Raw genomic sequence first — 25,035 nt, forward strand, 5'->3', positions numbered from 1 at the left:
ACAAAGGCGGCCGGGCGTGGTGCTAGCCACACTCCCCCAATGTGTGCCGTCATATGTAACGATCGTGGTTCGTGTTGAAATTTGAATTTGCTCACAAAATATTAAAATAAAATAACAGCTATTGGTCAGTCCACTGCTGTGTTGGCAATGTTGCACAAAGCACGCAAGCAACACAACTCAACACATTAGTCACTAGCAGCACTGCGTGTGGCCTTAAACAAAAAATAGGCGACGTTTCGGGCAAAGACCCTCCTTCATAATACATGCTTCCCCACGCCCATGTCGGCCGTGAGGATTGTTTGACCACACTTGAGTACGCCGGTCAGTGCGGTTTAGTGAAGGTGGTCCCAGAACCAATGTATACATCAGTTGCCAATGATGTTAGCCCGCGGACGAGAGTCGCTCCAACCGCAGATGCTCTCTGCTTCATAGCGCACTGCACTGAGCTCGCAGAAGCGTAGCCACACATCAATCTGCATTATAATGGCCCAGCCTCGGAGAGCCAGACTATGACATAATCTGGATTCTTTTAGGGTTCAGTATTACACGTGCCTATCTTTCACAGCACTTGCGTAATAATTATCATCATCATCAGGGTCAGCATCAATGCCCGGCGCTTAAAGGGTCAGATTATGGCCCCATCACAGTCCGAAGGGTTCGTTATTCATATCCAGGACTCAATGGGGAAGTGTGTGGGGTTTTTTTCAACCTCCTACAGAAAACAATATGAAGGGCCTGCCGTGGTTGTAATGGTTGTAAGCACACGCGCTGAACTTGCAATCCAGAGGCTGCCGGGATACGTCCTGGCACGGCAGTAACAATGCGAAAGTACATTTTTATTCGCTACACGGATGATCCCGTTCAGCCAGTTGCTCGGCTACTTTACACGGGAGATCCCTTGTGCGTGAACACAGCAGCAGCGATGACAGTACAGGGTCCTTCAGGAATATTGTACAGCTAACAAACGAGGCATTTAATGTTCGTAAACGAAACGCACTCGCAGAGCCGTCCCCAGGTTACACGGCGATTCGGGGCGACCGCCCTGGGCCCCTCGCTTGGGGGGTGGTGGGGTGGGCGTGCTTCGGCGTCACGGTGTCAGATGAAACACTTTCGGCTTAGTTTGAAGGCGTCGGGGGGGGGGGGGGTTGCCCAGGTGCCACACTCCCATATGAATGTCCCTGCACACGCGAGTCAAAACACGGTGCAAATATAATCCGAAAAAGTGAGGTCCAGTGTGCGTGCAAGCTCTACGTTTTAGTCTTACGGTGACATTAACACGCGCGAATCGACAACAAAGACGGTGCAGATGTGTGGGAGCCACGGGCGCCAGAAGCTGGGCACAATGAGCGTGTTTCTCAAATCCCTCCGCCTCTGTCCACGGAAGCAATATGAATGGGCAACGCCAGAGTTAACCGATCGATGTGGCGTGTGGTGGGATATTGTGCGCATATTCCCACCTCTTCCAATGCGTCTGACCAGCGTGGAAGAAAAACAAACCCTACAGCTCTGCCTTTAGACTGAAAACGCATTTCTTTAAAACTGCTTTTTTGTCTTGACTTAAAGCTTTCGTGACGGCGGGAATTCATATTCTTTGGGTCTTTCGGTAAAGTCACGTAGATAGGTTGGCTACGTACGACGCGAAAGAAGTTCAACTACAGTACACACATAGTGGAGGCCCTTCCACCAGCAGTGCCGTGAACAAGCCCTTACAGGGGCTGCGCCTTTCCATTTCACAGCACTCTCGTTATTCTGAGGGTCAGTGTTAATTCCCGAAGCTCAAAGGAGGCAGATTATAACCGCAACAACACCATTCTTAAGGTCTGTTGTCCATGGGAAGTTGATGTTTTTTCACTCACACAAAAACAAAAGTCATGTACAAGACTGTCCAGATGTCTTGTGACCCCCCCCCCCCCCATTTATCCATTTATTTCTCTCAAACTTTGTATTAAAAAAAACGAGATTGATTTAAAACAGAAATTAATATGCAAAGGAAAAAAAATGTTCGGGGCCAATTAATTCGGCGGGTGGGGGGGGGTCACAAGACATCTGGACCACCCTGTACATCGAACAATTGAGGCTCGCGCAGTGGACTGGCTTGGCGGCGCGTGTGCTGTTGTTCCTCCTGCTCGTGCTTGTGATTATAATTCATTAATGCTGCAGAGCGTGCGGACACGCGGTGGCTGCTCCCACAGCCAAATCCCGGGGCAATTTACGCCTCCTGCAGCAGCGCAAGGGGGTGGGGGGGGGGTGAGATCTTGTGGGGGTGGAGGGGGTAGTAGTGGGAGGGCAGGCGGGAGGGTGGGGGTTAGGGTCTACTGATGATGGGGGTGGGTGAAGGGGGGAATTGTGCTGTGTTCATGTGGATTGGGTGTGGTGATGGTGCTGCTGAGTATGGTGATGGTGGTGACGATGGTGGTGATGGTGGATGTGGTATTTTGTGGGGAGCGGTGGTGTAGTGGTTAGCGCGCTGCGGCTTTGAGCCCGGCGACCCGAGTTCGATTCCCACTCACGGTCAATACCAGTGACGATTATTTGAACCGGTACTGGACCTCCCCTAGGTCGACTCAGCCTCAGCTGAGTACCTGGTGCGGTGTGTAAACATCGCCACTAGGGAGACAAAGGCGGTCGGGTGTGGTGCTGGCCACCCACCCCCTCGTGTACGGTTCTGGCCTTAATAGGTGCTCGCTAACAACACTTGCCCCAACAGTCTGTTAAGGCTATACGGGGGATCTTTGTCTTTGGTGACGGTGATGGTGGTGATGGTGGTGATGGTGGTTATGGTATTTTCTCGTGGTCATGAGGGTGAATGTGATGGTGGAGGTGATGGTGGAGGTGATGGTGGAGGTGATGGTGGAGGTGATGGTGGAGGTGGTGAGTGTGGTGGTATGAGAGATAAACATTAATTTAACAAGGACTGGCCACACATCTCGATGCAGGATACCCCTGAAAATCAGTTTGGAGACTTATTGTGGCCGAAATGTGATGTTCAATCACACAGTTATACAACCACATCCTAAATAAACCACTACCACACGTACACCCAATCACGCACATAAACCCAACCAAAAGACAAAGATCCCCCGTGTAGCCTTAACAGACTGATGGGGCAAGTGCTGTTTGCGAGCACCTATAAAGGCCGGTACGGCACACGAGGGGTGGGTGGCCAGCACCACGCCCGGCCGCCTTTGTCTCGCCAGTGGCGATGTTTACAACACCGCACCGGGTACTCATTTGAGGCTGAGTCGACCTAGGAGAGGCCCAGCACCAATACAGATAATCGTCACTGGTGTTGACCGTGAGCGGGAATCAAACTCGGGTCGCCGGGCTCAAAGCACAAACACACACACACAGCCACACGCCGAACCACACGCGACATTGAACTCCACCCCACACAGCCTCCCAGACACAGACCCAGACACGCCTCTGCTCTTGTCCCCCCCTCCCCCAACATCAATCTCCCAACTCCCAGCGACGAACAACGAGCACACACACACACAGGGCAGCCTCGTAGCACACACACCACGCTCACCCTCACATCCACCCACACTCACCCTCATCCACCCACTCACCCTCATCCACCCACACTCACCCTCATCCACCCACTCACACTCCCTCTCATCCACTCAGACAACCTCCCATCCACTCACCCTCCCATCCATACACTCACCCTCCAATCCATCCACCCACACTCCCTCTCATCCACCCACACTCCCTCTCATCCACACACACCCTCACCCATCCACTCACTCTCCCATCCATCCATCTACCCACACTCTCGCACCATCCATCCACACTCCCTCTCATCCACACACACCCTCACTCATCCACTCACTAACTCTGCCAACCACTCATCCGCCCACGAACCCTCCGTCCTTCCTCCACCACCACACACACCTCCACCACCACCACACACCACCACAACCACCATCACCACACACCACCACAACCACCACCACACACACCTCCACCACCACCACACACCACCACAACCACCATCACCACCACCACCACCACACACACCACCACACTCCACCACACACACCACACACACCACCACACACACCTCCACCACCACCACACACACCACCACACACCACCACACACCACCAACACTCTCCACTGACCCCTCTCTGCACGTACAAGTCAGACTCACTCTCAACTCGCTATTACAAAGACAAAGACCCCCCGTAGGGCCTCAACAGGCTGTTGGGGCAAGTGCTATTAGCGAGCACCCCACCCCCACGACACCCACCGTCCCACCCACCCCACTCGCCTCTCTGCCCCCCCCCTCGCTGCCCACCCCCCTCCCCACGACCGCAGACCCCCACGCGCTCCGTGGCCCCCACCCCCGCCCCGCCCCCCCACCCCCCGCCCCGCCCCCCCACCCCCCGCCCCGCCCCCCACCCCCCGCCCCCCAGAGGCGATCAGCTGTGAGCAGGCCGGCAGTCGGGGAGGTGCATGGCGAGCGGAGAGGCGAGCGGAGTGGGGGTGGTGGTGTTGGTGGTGGTGTGTTGGTGTGTTGGTGGTGGTGTGTTGGTGGTGGTGTGTTGGTGTGTTGGTGGTGGTGTGTTGGTGTGTTGGTGGTGGTGTGTTGGTGTGTTGGTGGTGGTGCTGAGACGTGAAAGGGAGAAGCCGGCGGGGGCAGCTTTCGAGGAGGAGACAGCGAGGGGAGGGAGAAGCGAGAGAAAGAATTGTAAAGGGAGTTAAGACAGGTGACCTGTGAGTAGAGAGAGAGAGTAGAGAGACACACAGAGACACACACACAGAGACACACACACACAGAGACACAGAGAGAGAGGGTGGTGATGATGTAGAGAGAGGGGAGGGAGAAGGCAACTCGGTGTGTGTGAGAGAGAGAGAGCTGGGAGAGTGGAGTGGAGAGCCAACAGAGACACACGCACAGTGTGAGATTGGGGGCACATTGCGGAGTTCGAGTTGCGAGAAGAGAAGAGGAGGAACGAGTGGTAGTGGGGGGGGGAGCGGGGCAGGGTTCGTCCCGCATGAAGGTCCGCTCCGTGGTCTGGCCGCTGCCCGGCGGCCCCGGCGGACTCCGCCTGTCCCGGAGGAAGCAGCGGAGGCCGCGACAGCGACTGTCGGGGGGAGACACACGTGAGTGGAATACTACTGCACGTGTCACTACTACTACACGTGTCACTACTACTACACGTGTAGTACACACTCACATACACATACTGTAGTGTGTGTGTACTACTACACGTGTCACTACTACACGTGTCACTACTACTACTACACACACTCACATACTGTAGTGTACTACACTAGTGTGTGTATACACGTGAGTGGAATACTACTACTACTGCACGTGTCACTACTACTCGTGTCACTACTACTACACGTGTAGTACACACTCACATACACATACTGTAGTGTGTGTACTACTGCACGTGTCACTACTACATGTGTCACTACTACTACTACTACACGTGTCACTACTACTACTACTACACGTGTCACTACTACACACACTCACATACATACTGTAGTGTGTACTACACGTGTCACTACTACTACTACACACACTCACATACATACTGTAGTGTGTGTGTACTACTACACGTGTCACTACTACTACACACACAGACATACTGACAGTCTATACACTGTAGTGTATATATATATACTGTAGTGTGTGTATACACGTGAGTGAAATACTACTACACGTGTCACTACTACTACATACACATACTGTAGTGTGTACTACACGTGTCACTACTACACATACACATACTGTAGTGTATACTACACGTGTCACTACTACACACACACATACTGTAGTGTGTACTACACGTGTCACTACTACACACACACATACAGTAGTGTGTGTACTACACGTGTACTACACACACACATACTGTAGTCTATATTCACTAGTGTGTGTACACACGTGAGTGGAATACTACTACACGTGTAGTACACACTCACATGCACATGTTGTGTGTGTACTACTACACGTGTACTACACACATACTGTAGTCTATATACACTAGTGTGTGTACACACGTGAGTGGAATACTACTACACGTGTAGTACTACACACATACTGTAGTGTGTAGACACGTGTACTCACACACGTGTTGTGTGTGAGTACTACAGTCTATATATACTGTAGTGTGTGAGTATACACGTGTATGAGTACTGTAGTGTGTGTGAGTACTACACGTGTACACTCACACTGACAGTCTATACATATACTGTAGTCTATACACACACTGTAGTCTACATATATACTGTAGTCTATATATACTGTAGTGTGTGTGAGTACTACACGTGTACTACACATACTGTAGTGTGTGTGTACTACAGTCTATATATACTGTAGTGTGAATACTACAGTCTATATATAATGTAGTGTGAATGTACTACACGTGTACACACACACTGACAGTCTATACATATACTGTAGTCTATATATACTGTAGTGTGTGTGCACTACAGTCTACACACATACTGTAGTGTGCGTACTACTACAGTCTATATATACTGTAGTGAGTGTACTACACGTGTATAAACATACTGACAGTCTATACACACACTGACAGTCTATACACACTGTAGTGTGTGTGTGTACTACACGTGTACTCACACTGTAGTGTGTGTGTACTACAGTCTATATACATACTGACAGTCTATACACACACTGACAGTCTATACACACTGTAGTGTGTGTGTACTACACGTGTACTCACACTGTAGTGTGTGTACTACAGTCTATACACATACTGACAGTCTATACACACACTGACAGTCTATACACACTGTAGTGTGTGTGTACTACACGTGTACTCACACTGTAGTGTGTGTGTACTACAGTCTATACACATACTGACAGTCTATACACACACTGACAGTCTATACACACTGTAGTGTGTGTGTACTACACGTGTACTCACACTGTAGTGTGTGTGTGCTACAGTCTATACACATACTGACAGTCTATACACACACTGACAGTCTATACACACTGTAGTGTGTGTGTGTACTACACGTGTACTCACACTGTAGTGTGTGTGTACTACAGTCTATACACACACTGACAGTCTATACACACACTGACAATCTATACACACTGTAGTGTGTGTGTACTACACGTGTACAAACACTGTAGTGTGTGTGTGCTACAGTGTATACACATACTGACAGTCTATACACACACTGACAGTCTATACACACTGTAGTGTGTGTGTGTACTACACGTGTACTCACACTGTAGTGTGTGTGTACTACAGTCTATACACACACTGACAGTCTATACACACACTGACAGTCTATACACACTGTAGTGTGTGTGTACTACACGTGTACAAACACTGTAGTGTGTGTGTGCTACAGTCTATACACATACTGACAGTATATACATACACTTACAGTCTATACACACTGTCGTGTGTGTGTACTACAGTCTATACACTGTAGTGTGTGTGTACTACTACAGTCTATACACACAGTGTAGTGTGTTTGTGCTACTACAGTCTACACACACTGACAGTCTATACACACTGTAGTGTGTGTACTACAGTCTATACACATACTGACAGTATATACATACACTTACAGTCTATACACACTGTCGTGTGTGTGTACTACAGTTTATACACTGTAGTTGTGTGTACTACTACAGTCTATACACACAGTGTAGTGTGTTTGTGCTACTACAGTCTACACGCACTGACAGTCTATACACACTGTAGTGTGTGTACTACAGTCTATACACACTGACAGTCTATATATACTGTAGTGAGTGTGTGTACTACTACAGTACTGTGCACTTGCCCCACCAATCTTGCCAAGGCTATGCGGGTGATCTTTGTCTCTATTTCGACTGTACCGTACTCCGCACGTGTATCCTACAGTGCGCGACGTGGGTCTCTATCACTACACACCGCGTGCGTGTCGCCAGGCTACGGACCAGGTGTACACGCCGAGTGCATAGGGTTTAGTATAAAGATTCGTGCACACGTGTATCTGTGAGTACACGTGTGTGTGTACACGTGTGTGTGTACACGTGTGTGTGTACACGTGTGTGTGTGAGTACACGTGTGTGTGTGTGAGTACACGTGTGTCTGTGTGAGTACACGTGTGTCTGTGTGAGTACACGTGTGTGTGTGTACACGTGTGTGTGTGAGTACACGTGTGTCTGTGAGTACACGTGTGTGTGTGTGAGTACACGTGTGTGTGTACACGTGTATGTGTGTACACGTGTGTGTGTGTACACGTGTGTGTGTGTGAGTACACGTGTGTGTGTGTGAGTACACGTGTGTGTGTGTGAGTACACGTGTGTGTGAGTACACGTGTGTGTGTGTGAGTACACGTGTGTGTGTGAGTACACGTGTGTCTGTGAGTACACGTGTGTGTGTGCGAGTACACGTGTGTGTGTGCGAGTACACGTGTGTGTGTGTGTACACGTGTGTGTGTGAGTACACGTGTGTGTGTGCGAGTACACGTGTGTGTGTGCGAGTACACGTGTGTGTGTGAGTACACGTGTGTGTGTGAGTACACGTGTGTGTGTGTGAGTACACGTGTGTGTGTGTGAGTACACGTGTGTGTGTGAGTACACGTGTGTGTGTGTGAGTACACGTGTGTGTGTGTGAGTACACGTGTGTGTGTGTACACGTGTGTGTACACGTGGTGTTTGTGTATGATTGTACTACAGTCTTTCACTGTGTATCGTGTCTCCATGTGTGTACAGTGCTGTGTTTAAGTGTGTGCCGTGCATCGTACTAAGTCGGTAGTTTTATATTTAGGCTTCGCACTTCGTCTAAACACGGTACAGTGCGCGTGTACTTTGTGTAACTTTTAAAACACCGTACAGTCTACTAAAGTAACATTACAGCAATACTAGTGTAGTGTATGCAGCACTGTAGCAATCACAACACACGTCCTGTATGCACATTGCTTAATTAAGCACCGCAGTTACTGTACAGCACACACTGTACACAGTTTATGTGACTGTGATGCAGTACGTGATGTAAACTCTTGATGTGTGGTGTGCCCTCGTGTTGTATACTCCTACACGAGTGCTGTGTGTGCGTTGTGTAGCCTATGCTGCTCGTATGTTCGGTACTGTCATGGCATTGTGGCATTAAAGGTGAGGTATGGTGAAATGTGAGCCCTACAAGCCTCCCAAGGCTTGCTGTGGGGGTCATCCAGCAGTGGATTGGCAGAAGTGACACGCCGTGCCAACCCATACGGTTTAATACGTGTTACTGTCCAGGAACATTAAAGTTGTCATGTCCATACGGTGTACAGCCGTCTTAATTGTGTCAAAAAACCCACAGTTATACGTGTGGTAGTGGTTTATTTAATTGTCAAAACAAAATTGTCTTTGTTTGTGTTGCCCCCTTGTGATGGGACTTTTTGTAGGATGAACGATGAGGTTTATAAGGGGCACGGGGGGTGGTGGGTGACCGATATGGTCTGAATTGGTCTGACAAGGGGTTGACAGGTAGGAAAGGGGCCCACACATCCACGCGCGTATACTCCGTAGTATACGCGCAAAGTAGAGTTACGTGTGTGTGTGTGAGTGATGTGTGTGTGTTGCATGAATATTGCACACACGTGTGTGTGTGATGTGTGTGTGCTGCATGAATATTGCACACACGTGTGTGAGTGTGTGTGAGTGATGTGTGTGTGCTGCATGAATGTTACACACGTGTGTGAGTGTGTGCGAGTGATGTGTGTGTGTTGCATGAATGTTGCACACGTGTGTGAGTGATGTGTGTGGGCTGCATGAATATTGCACACACGTGTGTGAGTGTGTGTGAGTGATGTGTGTGTGTTGCATGAATGTTGCACACGTGTGTGAGTGTGTGTGAGTGATGTGTGTGTGTTGCATGAATGTTGCACACGTGTGTGAGTGATGTGTGTGTGATGTGTGTGTGTTGCATGAATGTTGCACACGTGTGTGAGTGTGTGTGAGTGATGTGTGTGCTGCATGAATATTGCACACACGTGTGTGAGTGATGTGTGTGGGCTGCATGCATATTGCACACACGTGTGTGAGTGTGTGTGAGTGATGTGTGTGTGTTGCATGAATGTTGCACACGTGTGTGAGTGATGTGTGTGTGTTGCATGAATGTTGCACACGTGTGTGAGTGTGTGTGAGTGATGTGTGTGTGTTGCATGAATGTTGCACACGTGTGTGAGTGATGTGTGTGTGCTGCATGAATATTGCACACACGTGTGTGAGTGTGTGTGTGGGCTGCATGAATGTTGCACACGTGTGTGAGTGTGTGTGAGTGATGTGTGTGTGCTGCATGAATATTGCACGAGTGTGTGTGTGTGAGTGATGTGTGTGTGTTGCATGAATGTTGCACACGTGTGTGAGTGATGTGTGTGTGATCTGTGTGGGCTGCATGAATATTGCACACACGTGTGTGAGTGATGTGTGTGGGCTGCATGCATATTGCACACACGTGTGTGTGTGTGAGTGATGTGTGTGTGAGTGATGTGTGTGTGAGTGTGTTGACATCATCATTGGGGAGGCAACGCCCGGCGGCCGTGCTGTTGGCCACCTTCCCCCTAACAGCACTTGAACCTCAGCAGTCTGCTAAAAGGCTATAAACAGGGGTGGGTGGGTATGGTAATTGTCTTTGTGTTCATGTATTGTGATATGATATCGAGACGTTATACCCCCCTCCCCCTGCCTGGTACGCAGGATGTCTTGGGTTCGATGTCTGTTGATATGTATTTGGAGTTCGTTCGCTTTCTGCACTGGTGGTGGTGGTCGCGTGGATTGCTCTCCTGGTTCCTCCGGTTTTGCCATTCAAACACATTTCGAAACGGCATGCGTTTCGAATGTTTGGCTGCCACTATACATTCCCATGCGTGGTGTTGTCAGCTACTTAATTGAGCTATCACGTGTGGGCAGATCTTCTCTGAAAAACAGCTGAAAGCTCAGTGGGGTTTGCCTGGTCAAATAAAAATAGTCGTGTGTGTATCACAAAGCGAAGGGATTGCAAGTTGGATTAACTAGGAAAGTTATATCAGCCGCATCATCATCATCTCCACCACCAATTTCACCATCACCACCATGCTTCCGTTTACCGTCGAACTTTACTATTGTCACCAACTTAACTGTCGCCATCATCATTAGGGGTGTGGAATAACCTCGCCCTGTCCAAAGACGGCCCTTCTTCCATGACAACGTGGAATTTTCTCCACTGGCTCAGTTTCCTGGCTGCGTATAAACGTGGTTCTGCCATAAGAGTGGAATTTAATCTGCTCAGTGTGGAAGTCGCTGGTATTGTAATTAGTTGTGGTTATGTAAGAATGGACTCGGCACCAGCATAGTAACGTGGTACTTCTACCACTCGTTGTGTTTAAAGGTGAAACGAGGTTGATGAAATGTACTCTTTGGTTCTTTCGGTAAAGTCACGTAGGTATAAAATAAATTAAATCACGACGTTTCAGGCACAACACAAGCGTCCGTCTACCACCTCTCTTCCCTGGCTCCCCCCCCCCCTTCTCCTGCCTATATGGCCTCTTGTCACAGCAGCACCTATTGCCCACTTCAGCAATTGTTTCTTGCTGTGGTTGTCCCACCTGATGACGGACTGCTTGTGTTGCGTCCGAAACGTCGTGATTTAATTTATTGTATTTTATACCTACGTCACTTTACCGAAAAAACTAAAGAGTATGGATCCCTGCAGTCACGAAAACTTCAAATCTAGATTGTTGATAAAATGTGTACACTTGGGATGTCAACTTTAGTTATCATGTACCAAGACTTGCCCCTGCCATAGGAATATGGAATTGCATTGCCACTAGTTCAAGCCTGCCATTGGAGATGCTCGTTTGAGTGGTACATTAAGATGAAATGTTACAATGTTGATTCACTTCAAATTAGAACGCGAAGGGATGAACAGTACTTGTAATCTCAGAAGTTGGTTAACTGCACGCACTCCCATACATTTGTATTCCTAAAAGGTCTTGGGTCCCACTCAGAGCGGACCACCGCTCAATGCTCATTTTGACACGGAGACTCCGGTTTCTAGAGGTCAAATTCGGGGTTTAAATTCGAATTGCCATCGGGGGTTCACTTAGCTCATCATCATTTCGGGGTTGATAAAAGCTCCTCCACGGACTCCCCCTGCACTTCTCCACTCTCATCTCATTCAACCCCCCTCCACGCACTCTCCCACCTCTCCCCTCTGATCTCACTCTGCTTCCCTCCCCATGCCCTCTGCTCTAGAAACCAAAGCCTTCTGTTCACTCCCACAGTCAACGTCCGCTCAATGGAAGGTCACTGGTCCTCTTCTGCTGCCCGCATTGTCTGAAATTCCCTCCCCCGGGCCCTCTGTATTGCCCACTCCCTGCCCCATTGCAAGTCCTGGCTCAGAAACCTTCTCCTCTGTCTGTGGCAGACTCTCTGGTGGCGGGATGTTAACTATCTCGCCTGGTGTACAGGAGGTCGTGGGTTCGATCCCGACCCTGACGCCTGCTGCTGTAGATTTGGAGTTTGCGTCTCTCTCTCTCTCATCATCATCACGGTGGCTAGGAGATGTTAACTACCTCGCCAGGTGTATAGGAGGTCGTGGGTTCGATCCCGACCCTGACGCCTGCTGCTGTAGATTTGGAGTTTGCGTCTGTCTCTGTCATCATCATCACGGTGGCTAGGAGATGTTAACTACCTCGCCTGGTGTACAGGAGGTCGTGGGTTCGATCCCGACCCTGACGCCTGCTGCTGTATATTTGGAGTTTGCGTCTCTCTCTCTCATCATCATCACGGTGGCTAGGAGATGTTAACTACCTCGCCTGGTGTACAGGAGGTCGTGGGTTCGATCCCGACCCTGACGCCTGCTGCTGCTGTATATTTGGAGTTTGCGTGTATTCCCCGTGTCCGTGTGGATTTTCTCCGGGTCCTCCGGTTTTTTCCTACATATTTGGAAACAACATGTGTTGAGCGTGTTTGGCTGCTGTACATTTCCACGTGCTAAGACACTTTATTGAGCTATCATTTGTGGCCAGGTCGCTTCTGAAAAAATATATATCGCTCAGTGGGTCTTACCTGGTAAAATGAACAATGTTTTGATTTGAAGCTTTCGTGACTGCAGGAATCCATAATCTTTGTTTTTTTCGGTAAAGTCACGTGGGTATAAAATAAAATAAATCACGACGTTTCGGGTGCAACACAAGCGTCCGTCATCAGGTGGGAAAGCGTGATCTGCTGCTGAGGCAGACTGTTTTAAAAGGTACAGTCAGCCTCAGCAGCAGACCACGCTTTCCCACCTGATGATGGACGCTTGTGTTGTGCCCGAAACATTCGTGATTTATTTTACATCTACGTGACTTTACCGAAAAAACCAAAGAGTATAAACAACGTTTATTTAGTTTTAGCTTTCTCCATGAATGTGTTTAATTTTCACCTGTACCAAACTGTCATTACCGCTCCCTCCTTGCCCCATAGTTTTGTACCCTAGTTTTGTACCCCTCCCGTTTCCTCCGAAAAGAACCAATTCGAGGAAGACACAACCCATACAACAAGGGGCTCGTTCCTTGGGTCTCCGATGCATTTTCGCGTTGTGCCGCGTGTTGTTTGGCTTGCTGGGAGCTTTAGGAACTGAAGGATCCATGGAAGTGGAATGGAATAATTCAGCTTTTGTAGATGCACACCGAGGCTGCATGTTTTGGAGATGTCTGACATGAGTTTGAAGTGTCATGAAGCAGACAAAAATACTTTAAAGTTACTTTCAGGGACACTCCAGTGATATCACTGTGGTTGCCACTGTAGTTTTCTCATGTCACTCTGATGAGGTCACGAGCACGTGCCTGAACATCAATTAAAGTATTTCTGTTCTCATTATCAAGCCTCAATATCAGGTTTAGTTCGTTGTCTTTCCACCCCACCTCCGATTAACACGGGTGGCTATGTACGGTGCAAAAGAAGTTCAGCATACATACAGTATGCAGTTTATGTAGCTAGTGTCTCATAAGATCAAAGATGTTCGTTTTCTAGTTTACTCTCTGAATAAAACATTTCTCTCTCCAAAGCACCAAAGATAAACGTCGTACCCAGTTGTTAAATGTTGTGGATTGCTCTCCAACATACCGACGAGCTGAAGCATGAATACATGTGCACGTGTTTGTTGTTCACACGGCACCTTTGTTAATTGGCTGTACCGGGTGGAGGAGGGTGTGACGACACACACGTTACTCACGCGATCTGACCCTAAAAAAATCACTTATCAATGATAAACATTTCCATATTTGTACAGCAATGTGAGGTTTGGCTATATTTGGACACACTTCGTAGTCCAAATTGTTTTGTAATTAACAAACACTTTTTTGCATTTAATCAACTTCATATATATAAACTAGGGTCACCTATCATTATTGCAACAGCAGTCTGGCAAAATGAGACCTGCGATTACGAAACATATCTCAGTGGAGAATAATCAAACATTACAGCCATTCAAACAAAAATATCTGCAAATATTGAAACGGAGAAATGTTCCTCGGAAAAACGAACATAACTAATGTGGAAAAAAGACGAATATGCAAAAACAAACATCAAAATAGGAATATGAAACGTTCAGTGCTATGTCCTTAGCACCCCTCATCCCCTTGGTCACCAACCCACCAGCCACCTACAACAAGTAGCGAGGAAAAGTCTCCGTGCTCGCTTGTTACCACGTCTCCCTCGACGTGTCTCCACAGGTCTTTCGAAAGTCAAGCAGGCTTTGGACCTGGTTAGTACTTGGATGGGAGACTGCTTGGGAATGACAGGCGTTTTTAGGCTCGGGCTGCGAGGTGGCTAAGATTTGTCCATATAGCAATGGACCCTTTGATTTATCCGCGTGGAGCTTTGGCTGTTATCCCCTCATGTGCATGTTGGGTTTTCTCCTGGTTCTGCGATTTCCTCCCACGTGAAGCTAAACACTCGTGGGATTGGCTAAACATTCCAAAATGCAGGGCCCTTCTGAAAAATATTTGTTGAGACGCTACAGCTTTTCTGAGCATATAAAAGGCATTATTATAACGAGACTGGGCACATTCCAATTGATTTGGTAATCTCATAAGCGAAGCTGAGTTGAAACTATATAGATCTGGGATGGGTGACCCCCATGCATGCCAGCTTGTACTAGGCTGCTGCGAGGTGGTGCTACATTGTGGCCAAATAACCCAATCACGACCCACACACCACATTGAGGTCCTCATCCAGCAGTGGATTGGTAAAAGGCTATGTACATTGCACGCACATGTTCAGTGTACACAGCCGTTGCTACCTTTCCTGGTGTTCTCAGAACCGTCCCCTTGTTGAGCCAAGTTGCCCTGGGTTTCTGTCATTCTGGGACGTGAAACGTTCTAGTTTTTGTAAGTTGTATACTAATGGTGATGATGATGATACACCACTCAATACAATTCATTCACATGCACTTCTCCCCTCGTCTTCCCACGACAAGTCCCAGTTTATTGTACTTGAGGTGGCAACCCTAATCCTGGGGGTTATTTGACCATACTTCACCACATTGGTCATTCCGTTAAATGTATCGTATTCTCCACATTATAAGATGCCCTTATTTGGTTGCGTATGTGTTGACCAGATTTGTATAAATTTGTTAGATTGGACACAACGTTTGGCGTGTCTTCTTTCGGCAAGGTTGTATAATCCAGAGAAGACGATATTTCAGTACAAACAGCAGGTAGAGGAGACGTGGGGGGCGATTGGGGTGGGATTGGCGGCCTGGTGACTCAGTGGGTAGATCGAGCGGCTTGCAATCGGAGTTTAAATCATAGGCGGGGCATTGACTCAGCTCATCATTCCTGCGGGGTCGATAAACAGAGTACCACTGTGTGCGGAAGTCAACGGTGGTTTCCCAATGGATAGACTCACCCTTGCCATATGAATGTGGAATTTCCTTCACTGGCCGAGGGCTGCTAACGAGGAGGTGAGCGCTTGCTGGCTAACAGGTCCTGAGTTTGATCCCGCCTGTATATTTGGAGTTTGCATGTGTTCCCTGCGGTCACATGGATTCTTCTCGACAATAACTTCAGAGTAATTGGCTGCTCGAAATTTTCCACGTGATAAGGCCACCTCGTTTGGCTATCAATCGTGGCCTGGTCGCTTCTGAAAAATACAGATATAGCTGAGCGGGCCTCACCTGGTAAATGTTTTTAAATTGTTTCAGTTTCAATGATCATTTGAGCAGGAAATCACTTTGTCTTGACTTTGAATGGTGAGATGAGACGTGTGGCAACGGGGTTTTGGAGGTGGTTGGGTGAGTGGCAGATCGGGGAGGGTGGGAGCCGGGGGAAATGTCTGTGTGTGTGTGTGGGGTCACCAGGGTTTGTGGTGGAGGATGCCGAGATGGTCATGACTGAGACGCCGCCTGCAGCGGTTTTGGCTTTTGCGGTTGGCCCAAGGTCAGACGCGGGGACGGACGGACATTCCGGGTTGCAGGGCGGGCGGCGGTGTGGGGGAGAGACGCCCTTTTACGATCGTGGGTTTTTTCTAAATGTTTGCCTTGGTACAGTGCTTGTCTGAAGGGGGGGGGGGGCTATTTGGTCGATGTTTCGTGACGACCCCCAGGGTCTTCCAGCTCTCGCTGGGGCTTTCTTGCTCTCGCTGCGCGAATTATTCAAAAGCGAAACCAATTCGGTTTTTTTTGGGGGGGGGAGGGCGGTTGTTGGGGGGGTCAAAAGTAACCCCCGCGCCACCAAATGTGTAGAAAACATGGTTACATTGAGGAAATGTCATAGCAGTCGTATTCCAAATTGCACACACAGAGGGTTAAGTGAAGGGCATCTATGTCTGGATGTATAAATCGTGTCGTGGGCAACATGTACCCCTGTACAAAGTTGGTTTGCTGTGTTTGGATAAGGATAAGGCGAAATAAATGTGGAATTTACACCCAACTGCTTAAGGGAGTCACACTGTACAGTATTTGGTTTTGAGAAATGAAAGATAAAAATAAACGTGCTGCAGAGGAAAGTGCAACATAATTCGTTGTTGTACTGCACTTATGTGCTCCCACGCCTGTGCTCCCCCCCGCCTTCACAAACTCGCACTGACCGTCGTGGTGAAGTATGGTCAATGACCCCACCCCCCCTTGCCACAATTCCTCTTTCAGTGGCGGATTGACCGCACATGTTTACATGCTTAGAAAGTCACTGACTGCCACCGTCTTTGTTTGCAGCGTTTAAAGTGAGACTTGGCACTGTCATAGTAATGTGGAATTTAAGTCATTTGCTTGGGAATTCGAAAGTACTGTGGCGGTTGTGTTTACGCAACTAACTAATCCAGACTAAGCACGGTTATAGCAGCGTGCCATTTCCACAACTCACTGAAAGCAGAGTCCAGTCGTCAGGTTCAGTTGGGTGATATGCACTCGTGTGTTTCACATCGTGTGTGGGATGAGTGGCGGCGCAGGGGTTAGCGCGCTGCGATACAAAACCGGCGACGCGAGTTCGATTCCCGCTCATGGCCATCACCAGTGATGTTTATCTGAACCGGTCCTGGGCCTCCCCTAGGTCGACTCAGCTTCAAATGAGCACCTGGTGTGATGTGTGTGTGTACTACTAAATACTGCCTAGTCTGGTGCTGGCCACCAACCCCCCCCTCGTGTACCGTTCCAGCCTTCATAGGTGCTCCTCGCTCACAGCACTTGCCCCAACAGTCTGTTAAGGCTACACAGGAGATCTTTGTGTGCAAGTACTGTGTGTGTGGACACCAATGCATGTGTAAATTGTATGCTATACATGCAAATAGATTTGTTTTTGTGTAATGATAAAAATTTATCCAATGTTGGATAAAGGCTCCCCCACCCCACCACCGTGTTAGTAATGAGGGTTGTTTGACCATACCGAGCAATGGTGGATCAGTGAACGTCTTATTGTTTTCAGGTGGTTAGCAAATAGGGTACATTATTATCAATTGAAGTCGTCGGATCGGCTTACGTCGTCGACAAAATTGTGTATTGCTTGTACGTTGCTTGATCACTCAGTGCTAAGTTGTGTTTTTGTGCTGCGCTTGCTCTGGAGTGGCAGAGGGACACTTTGGGCAGCATAGTGGCGCTACGCTTCACAATTTGTTGTCATTCACCCACCACGTGGGCCTCCAACACTCGCCCCTCCACCACCTCGACTCACTCGAGCTGTGTGCACGCTGAACTTCTTTCGCACCGTACATAGCCAACCGTGCTAATCGGAGGTGCGAGGGAAGGACAAGAAACGATGGGTCTCTGTGTGAGTCTATGGGTCTCTGTGTTAGTCTATGGGTCTCTGTGTGAGTCTATGAGTCTATGTGTGAGTCTATGGGTCTATGTGTGAGTCTATGGGTCTCTGTGTGAGTCTATGGGTCTCTGTGTGAGTCTATGGGTCTCTGTGTGAGTCTATGGGTCTATGTGTGAGTCTATGGGTCTCTGTGTGAGTCTATGGGTATCTGTGTGAGTCTATGGGTCTCTGTGTGAGTCTATGGGTATCTGTGTTAGTCTATGGGTCTCTGCGTTAGTATATGGGTCTCTGTGTGAGTCTATGGGTATCTGTGTGAGTCTATAGGTCTCTGTGTGAGTCTGTGGGTCTCTGTGTTAGTCTATGGGTCTCTGTGTGAGTCTATGTGTAAGTCTATGGGTCTCTGTGTGAGTCTATGGGTATCTGTGTGAGTCTATGGGTCTCTGTGTTAGTCTATGGGTCTCTGTGTGAGTCTATGGGTATCTGTGTGAGTCTATGGGTCTCTGTGTGAGTCTGTGGGTCTCTACGTGAGTGTATGGGTCTCTGTGTTAGTCTATGGGTCTCTGTGTGAGTCTATGGGTTTCTGTGTGAGTCTATGGGTCTCTGTGTGATGCGTCTATGGGTCTCTGTGTGATGCGTCTATGGGTCTCTGTGTGATGCGTCTATGGGTCTCTGTGTGAGTCTATGGGTCTCTGTGTGAGTCTATGGGTCTTTGTGTGAGTCTGTGTGTATGTTAAACTTATTTCGCACCGTACGAAGCCGACCTTGATAATCGGAGGTGCAGGGGACGGATAACGAACTAACGCACTCACAAATCCACATCGCCCCCTCCCCCATCTAAATGTGAGAAAATATACCCCATGTCAATATTTATGTACCTATGAAACTATAAGTATCTATTACGTATCTTATGTTATTGTTTTATGTAATATATACATTTTATTCGTGTGTAAACATATCTTGTACTTTCCTCTATAATTTAGTATTATTCTTCCTCTTTAAACTTGATAATTTGTGATTTATTAAGACTTCACATATGGACTATCGGAGCCCCAGAACGTATCCTCCTGTATTTTATAGTAAATTTTCATGGGAAACAGCTGCTCCCTTAACGTCCTATGAGTTTAAGTCGTGTTTTCCAGGAACGTAACCCCGACTTAAACTGATCATTCCTAGTTCTTCCATCAATGCAGGTTGGTAGGGGACAGGCGGTGAGTTGGGGGAAGGGGGGATGGGACGGGACTGGACATCTGTGAAAAAGTGCTTTATAGCTCATCGGATTCCTCCAGTATAAATACGGATTCTGATTCTGACCTGTTCAGGATATGGCTCGCCACTGATGATGGCCGTGGCCAGGAATCGAACGTAAGTAGGCAGGTTCTTAACGCAGTGGGTGAATCACTGCCTTACCGTGTATGCAGTATAAGAACAGTCCTGTTTACAGTCTTTATCACATGCTGTCTAGTATCGCCATGCTTTGATCCGAAGGTGGAAATTCCATATTCCCGTGGCCAGGTGAAGTACAGGATATACAGAGGAGCACTGCTGTTCACTTCCCACAGGGTGGTGCTCGATTTATGGAACTCCCATAGGGATGATGGACAGTTATTTATGTAAATGACGGTTGCTGGGTATAGGCCCGAAGAGCTCAACACTGCAAGCGGCCAGTGACATAACAGCGCAATTGAAGGTATAACAGATACGCGTTACTGTTTCACGAATTGAGGAAGGTCATAAGCACGTTGCGAAAGAGGTTCAACACACGTACATACGTAAGACCTTGGGAGAAAGAGACGATGGATTTTTAGAGTCGAGCAGCTTGAGGGAAGAAGTGGAATTGTTTTACCCCCGGCTGGGGATTGAACCCACGCGTCATGTGATTGTGAGGCAGGTGACAACAGCGCAGGCCTGCCGAAAGTGCAGGGACCTACAATGGCCAAGCGACTCTTTGCTGGAACCGGAGTCCACAACAGGTCCTGTGGATCAGGGCTGGCAGCTTTCCACGACTAGAACTCCCGGAGTGCGCCCTATCTCATCGGATCTCCACGGCTAAGCAGGGTTTAGCCTTGGTATGTTCTGGGATGGGAGGCAGGCTATATCGATTAATCTGTTAACATCGAGTTGGAAGCTCGCGATGCGTCGAGCGGCACGCGTAGGAATTGATGGCTTTTGTTGTGTATTTCTTGTATGTGTGTTGAACTTCTTTTGTACCGTACGTAGCCAACCGTGCTAATCGGAGGTGCGGGAAGGACAACAAACTCAAATGTAATGGGTACATGTGGCACCTGCTGGTACTAGATGCTAGTAAATTCACCAAAATGTAAAAAAAAACATTCTTTAATCAAATCACCATTCTGAATTTGTGACAATTCATTGAATTATTGGGGGGAGGTCGAATTATTACATCCTTACTGCTTGGGAAGGCCAGCTATTGTAGGGGTTTGGGCCACGAGGTGACCAGGGCATTACAGCAATGGATTCTTAAATTAATCTGTGCAGAGTTTTGGTGATTTTATCCTCATATGTATGGGTTTTCTCTGGGTTCTCCAGTTGCCCCCTCCCCACACACAAACACTCATCAATGAAATTAGCAAACATCCAGGGCAAGGACCCTGTTAAAAAACGAGTCTTGAGACTCAATGAATCTCAATTGAGCCTTGAGACTGATCGATGCTTTCCTGGCTAAAGGGCAGCATCACTGTTACTAATATTAGGTGTCATCGGCTTCAGATAGCAGACAGTTTTCCCTTTGAGACAAGCAGCGATAATTCCAGAGATCATTTTAGCCAAGTGGGTATGCGTGGTGGTGGAGAGAGAGGGGGAGATGCGCGGACATGCGGACACGGAGGTGAAAATACTGATGTATTTTTCTAGAGACGTTAACACGAGTGTGGAGAGACAGACACACGAAGAGGGCAGCATTGGGGAACGAGAGAATAGAGATACAGAGCAGAGACGGCGACAGACGCAACTTTATGTTTATCTGCGGTGTGCATGTCTGTGTGTATATGAATGTGCGTTATGAACCCAGCGACCCGGGTTCGATTCCCGCTCACGGCCAATACCAGTGACAAATATCTTAACTGGTCTTGGGCCTCACCTAGGTCGATTCAGCCTCAAATGAGTACCTGGTGTGGTGTGTAAACATCGCTACGAGGGAGACAAAGGCGGTCAGGCGTAGCGCTAGCCATCCAACCCCTCGTGTGCCTTGCCGGCCTTCATAGATGCTCGTTAGCAGCACTTGCCTCAGCAGTCTGTCAAAGGCTATATGGGGGATCTTTGTCTCTGTATGTGAGTTTGTGGCACCTGGGTCTGTCCCGTGACCTGTCAGCAAGCCTACGACACTTCATGTAGCTACAAAGTGCACATAACCTGGTATGAGCACTATGGTGATCTCACCACCACTTAGTGGTGAGCGGTGGCTGTCATTGTTGTGCGAGTTTGTGTGTTTTGGGGAGCGGTAGTAAAGAGGTTGGTGAAATGCCTTACGAACCGAGTGACCCAAGTTCGATTCACGCACACGGCCAACACTGGTGACGATTTTCTCAGCTGGTCCGGGGCCTTCTGTTGGTCGACTCAGCCTGAAAAGAGTATCTGGTGTGGTGTGTAAACATCGCCGCTGGGCGTGGTGTTGGCCACCCACCCCCTCGTTTGCTGTGCCGACCTTCATAGGTGCTCGCTAACAACACTTGCCCAATCAGTTTGCTAAGGCTATATGAGGGCTTATATTCTTTTTGTGTGTGTGTTTGTGAGTCTTTGAGTGTCTTTTGTTTCTGTGTGTCTTTAGGCTGCTGTGTGTCTTTAGGCATCCTGGACATCTGTGAGAAAGAGATGTATAGTTCATCAGATTCCTCCAGTATACAGATTCTGGTTCTGAGGCTTGTGCTCTTGAGTGAATCTTCACAGAAGGTGTTCTCTTTGGAGCCAGAATGACTAGAATCCATGGCACGATGCCATTGCTTGGTCGACCTTCGACCTCTGAGGAATAATTACGAGACTGAGTACGCGTGGAGTTAACCGACTAAGGAGATGACAGCGATGCCCTTTTCACCCGTTAGAATCGTGACTATACGGCGAGTCAATCACCGGATTAGCATACATTCTCCATTTCTGACTGACTTGCCATCGTGGTGCAAGGCACTTACAAGGCGACGCATTTAGGTCAGGAGTCCTAACACCTGCTCAAGCGAGCAATAAATGGGGCAGTGCCCATTTTAGTAGTTGTCAAGCTAGTTGTGGAAATTCCACGTTCCAGTGGCATGGGCTGGTTGCTCTATACAACGATCACTTGGCAACGTTGAAACATTTTAGCAACCGCAGAGAGATGATGATGATGACGATGACGATGATGGGCTGAGTCAAGCCCCAACAGGGATAAAATTCGTGACTTTTTGACCGTATGTCGAGTGCCCTTACCGCAGTGTATATCTAACTGCATAAACGTGTGATGATAATAAGTAAAAAGGTAAAGGTGCATCCCTGAAATTGGTTGCTCACAGCCACTGCCGGTAGAAGAACTCTCCACTATGGGGAGCTATATAAAACCTCTTTCGAGGGTATTTGGCCTACTCTTCCATGCCGACACGAACTTTCGATTGACTTCACTGTGGTGAACCCATGTATATAGCTGGGTGGACAGAGGTGGCAGGGGAAGTTGGGGGGGATTCAAAAAGCGTAGCCTATATAGATTTATGTAGCGCCTTATTCCAAGACAATTATAAAATTGTACATAAGATAATAGTCCTTTCGGTAAAGTCACGTAGAAGGGAAATAATAAAATAATAAAAATATTGTATTATTTCCCTTCTACGTGACTTTACCGAAAGAACCAAGAATATAAATCCCTGCAGTCACGAAAGCTTTAAATCGAAAAGATGATAGTCGTTGAGATAAAGAGTGGGGTTATGAAAAGTGGTGGTGTGGTTATGGCGACAGGAGGAAAGTCGGGAGAGGTTAAGGAGGGGTTGGGGTAGTGATAAGGGTAGGGGTTGGGCTAAGGATAGCGGTAGTGATGGGGGTAGTGATAGGGGTTGGGGTAGTGATAGGGGTAGTGGTAGGGGTTGGGGTAGTGATAGGGGTAGTGGTAGGGGTTGGGTTAAGGATAGGGGTAGTGATAGGGTTAGTGATATGGGTAGTGGTAGGGGTTGGGGTAGTGATAGGGGTAGTGGTAGTGATAGGGGTAGTGGTAGGGGTTGGGGTAGTGATAGTGGTAGGGGATGAGGTAGGCCCGGTGGTAGCTGTGTGGTGGGGAGGGGTGCAGGGAGTAGCAGTAGCAGGTTGGGCTCGGGCAGGGCTCGGAAACTAAGAAACTAAGAAGCGGAGACTCTTTTTGTTTTGAATCCGGTCAAAAAACATCTCGATATTTCAAGAGCCGCAGTGCACGTGGTGAATATGTGACGGTGGCGTCCTTAATAAATAACGGTCACGCAGCAGTCCTCGAAGAGCGAGCCGCAGGTTGACGACCCCTGAACTGTTTTGACCGCTCTGCTGGGAGATCGAACCGGTGGACTCTGGGTTGCAAGTCCAGTGTGCTGCGAACCATTACCCCACGGTAGGATGGAGTTGTTATTTTACTAAATAAGTACACCCTCACCTCGCCATAATAGATGTGTTTGTGGTTCGATTGCGTGAATATAAATGTATTGTTTAACCCGCCACCACCCGACACAGCCACTTAGTAAGGTTTGTCACGTGATTTGTTACTAGTTCAGCACACCGGTGTGTTGGAGAGTAAACCAACAACGCATTGGGATGTTTTGTTTACGTGACAAACGTTACTAATTAAATGTGTCGGGTGGTGACTGGTTGAACGACACGTTTATATTTACGCGATCTAACCCAAAAACCTCTGATGGATAATTTTGGTCGGGAAAGCCTACGTGTTAATCTCACCTAACAGTTAGGCTGCAACAGCATCGTAGTAATAATAACAATAATGCTGTCTCGTTTTTTCCAGAAATCCTCAAATACTCAGACCTGTACAATTCAATCTTGACAATTCACTTCGTGGTCATATTTTTTCCACACTCATAGCTATGGAGAAGCTGCTTCCACCACAGTAATGCAGAATTTCCACCACTATCTCAGCACCGCGACCATGAGCCGAGCCAGAGGTTGGCACAAACGAGAGTTAAACGACGTTGTATGAAGTCGGTTGCGTGGGTGTGCTCTGATCCAACAGTGCGTTGAATGTTTGACTGATTTTTGCTTTGTTCAGAAGTTCGTTTTTTCCCCCTCTGAGTAACGAATTTGCGGCATCTTCCACAGTGTCTAGGTATTTTTTTAATCCGGATTTATTTTTGGGGTTAGACCACATGGTAGTTTCACGTCCCACCACCAGGAGCCTAAGCAGTCACGCCTAGAAAGCTTTAACTGACACGTGGCCGATGTGGCGATCAAATGCTGACCGATGAAGCGCCTTTTTCTCACCGGCGAATTTAACATCGATGCACAACGTCGTCTCATTGAAATCGCTCTGAGCTCCATCAGGTAGCGAGATGGGACACCGTGAGGCTGTGGCAGCTGACCCTGTCCTTGAATGACCCGCGGCGACATCACCAACTGCCATGGAAAGCGTCATTCTTTTTGTTTTTGCAGTTTACGTCTCAACGATGTGACACAAGGAGCCATTTCCATTTGGGACTCTAGGATTGAGCAGTATACGTCAGCATGATTTAATGAGAATATGATGTTTCCAACTACTTCTAAAGTCCCTTGATCTGGCCTCTTCTTCACACTGGGTGACTGAAATACCTTGTTATATATAAATATATACCATACAGACAGAGTTCAAGGAACCGGCGTTCAAACAGAATATTTTAGTCACCAGACCTGGACTATGTCAAA

General features: G+C 48.1%; 1 protein-coding gene across 1 annotated transcript in view; it reads left to right on the top strand.

The window, feature by feature from the left end:
* Window positions 1-4,489: 4,489 nt before the first annotated feature.
* The window catches only part of LOC133342238 (B-cell lymphoma/leukemia 11B-like), a 72,338-nt gene continuing 51,792 nt past the window's right edge, over window positions 4,490-25,035 (top strand). The window contains exon 1 of the mRNA XM_061551266.1: window positions 4,490-5,109. Coding sequence (XP_061407250.1) covers window positions 5,001-5,109 — 109 coding nt within the window. The 5' untranslated portion in view covers window positions 4,490-5,000. The remainder of the gene's footprint in view (window positions 5,110-25,035) is intronic.

Source organism: Lethenteron reissneri, chromosome 14 (genome assembly GCF_015708825.2).
Source record: "Lethenteron reissneri isolate LAM-NWPU_2019-01 chromosome 14, ASM1570882v1, whole genome shotgun sequence".
NCBI lineage: Eukaryota > Metazoa > Chordata > Hyperoartia > Petromyzontiformes > Petromyzontidae > Lethenteron > Lethenteron reissneri.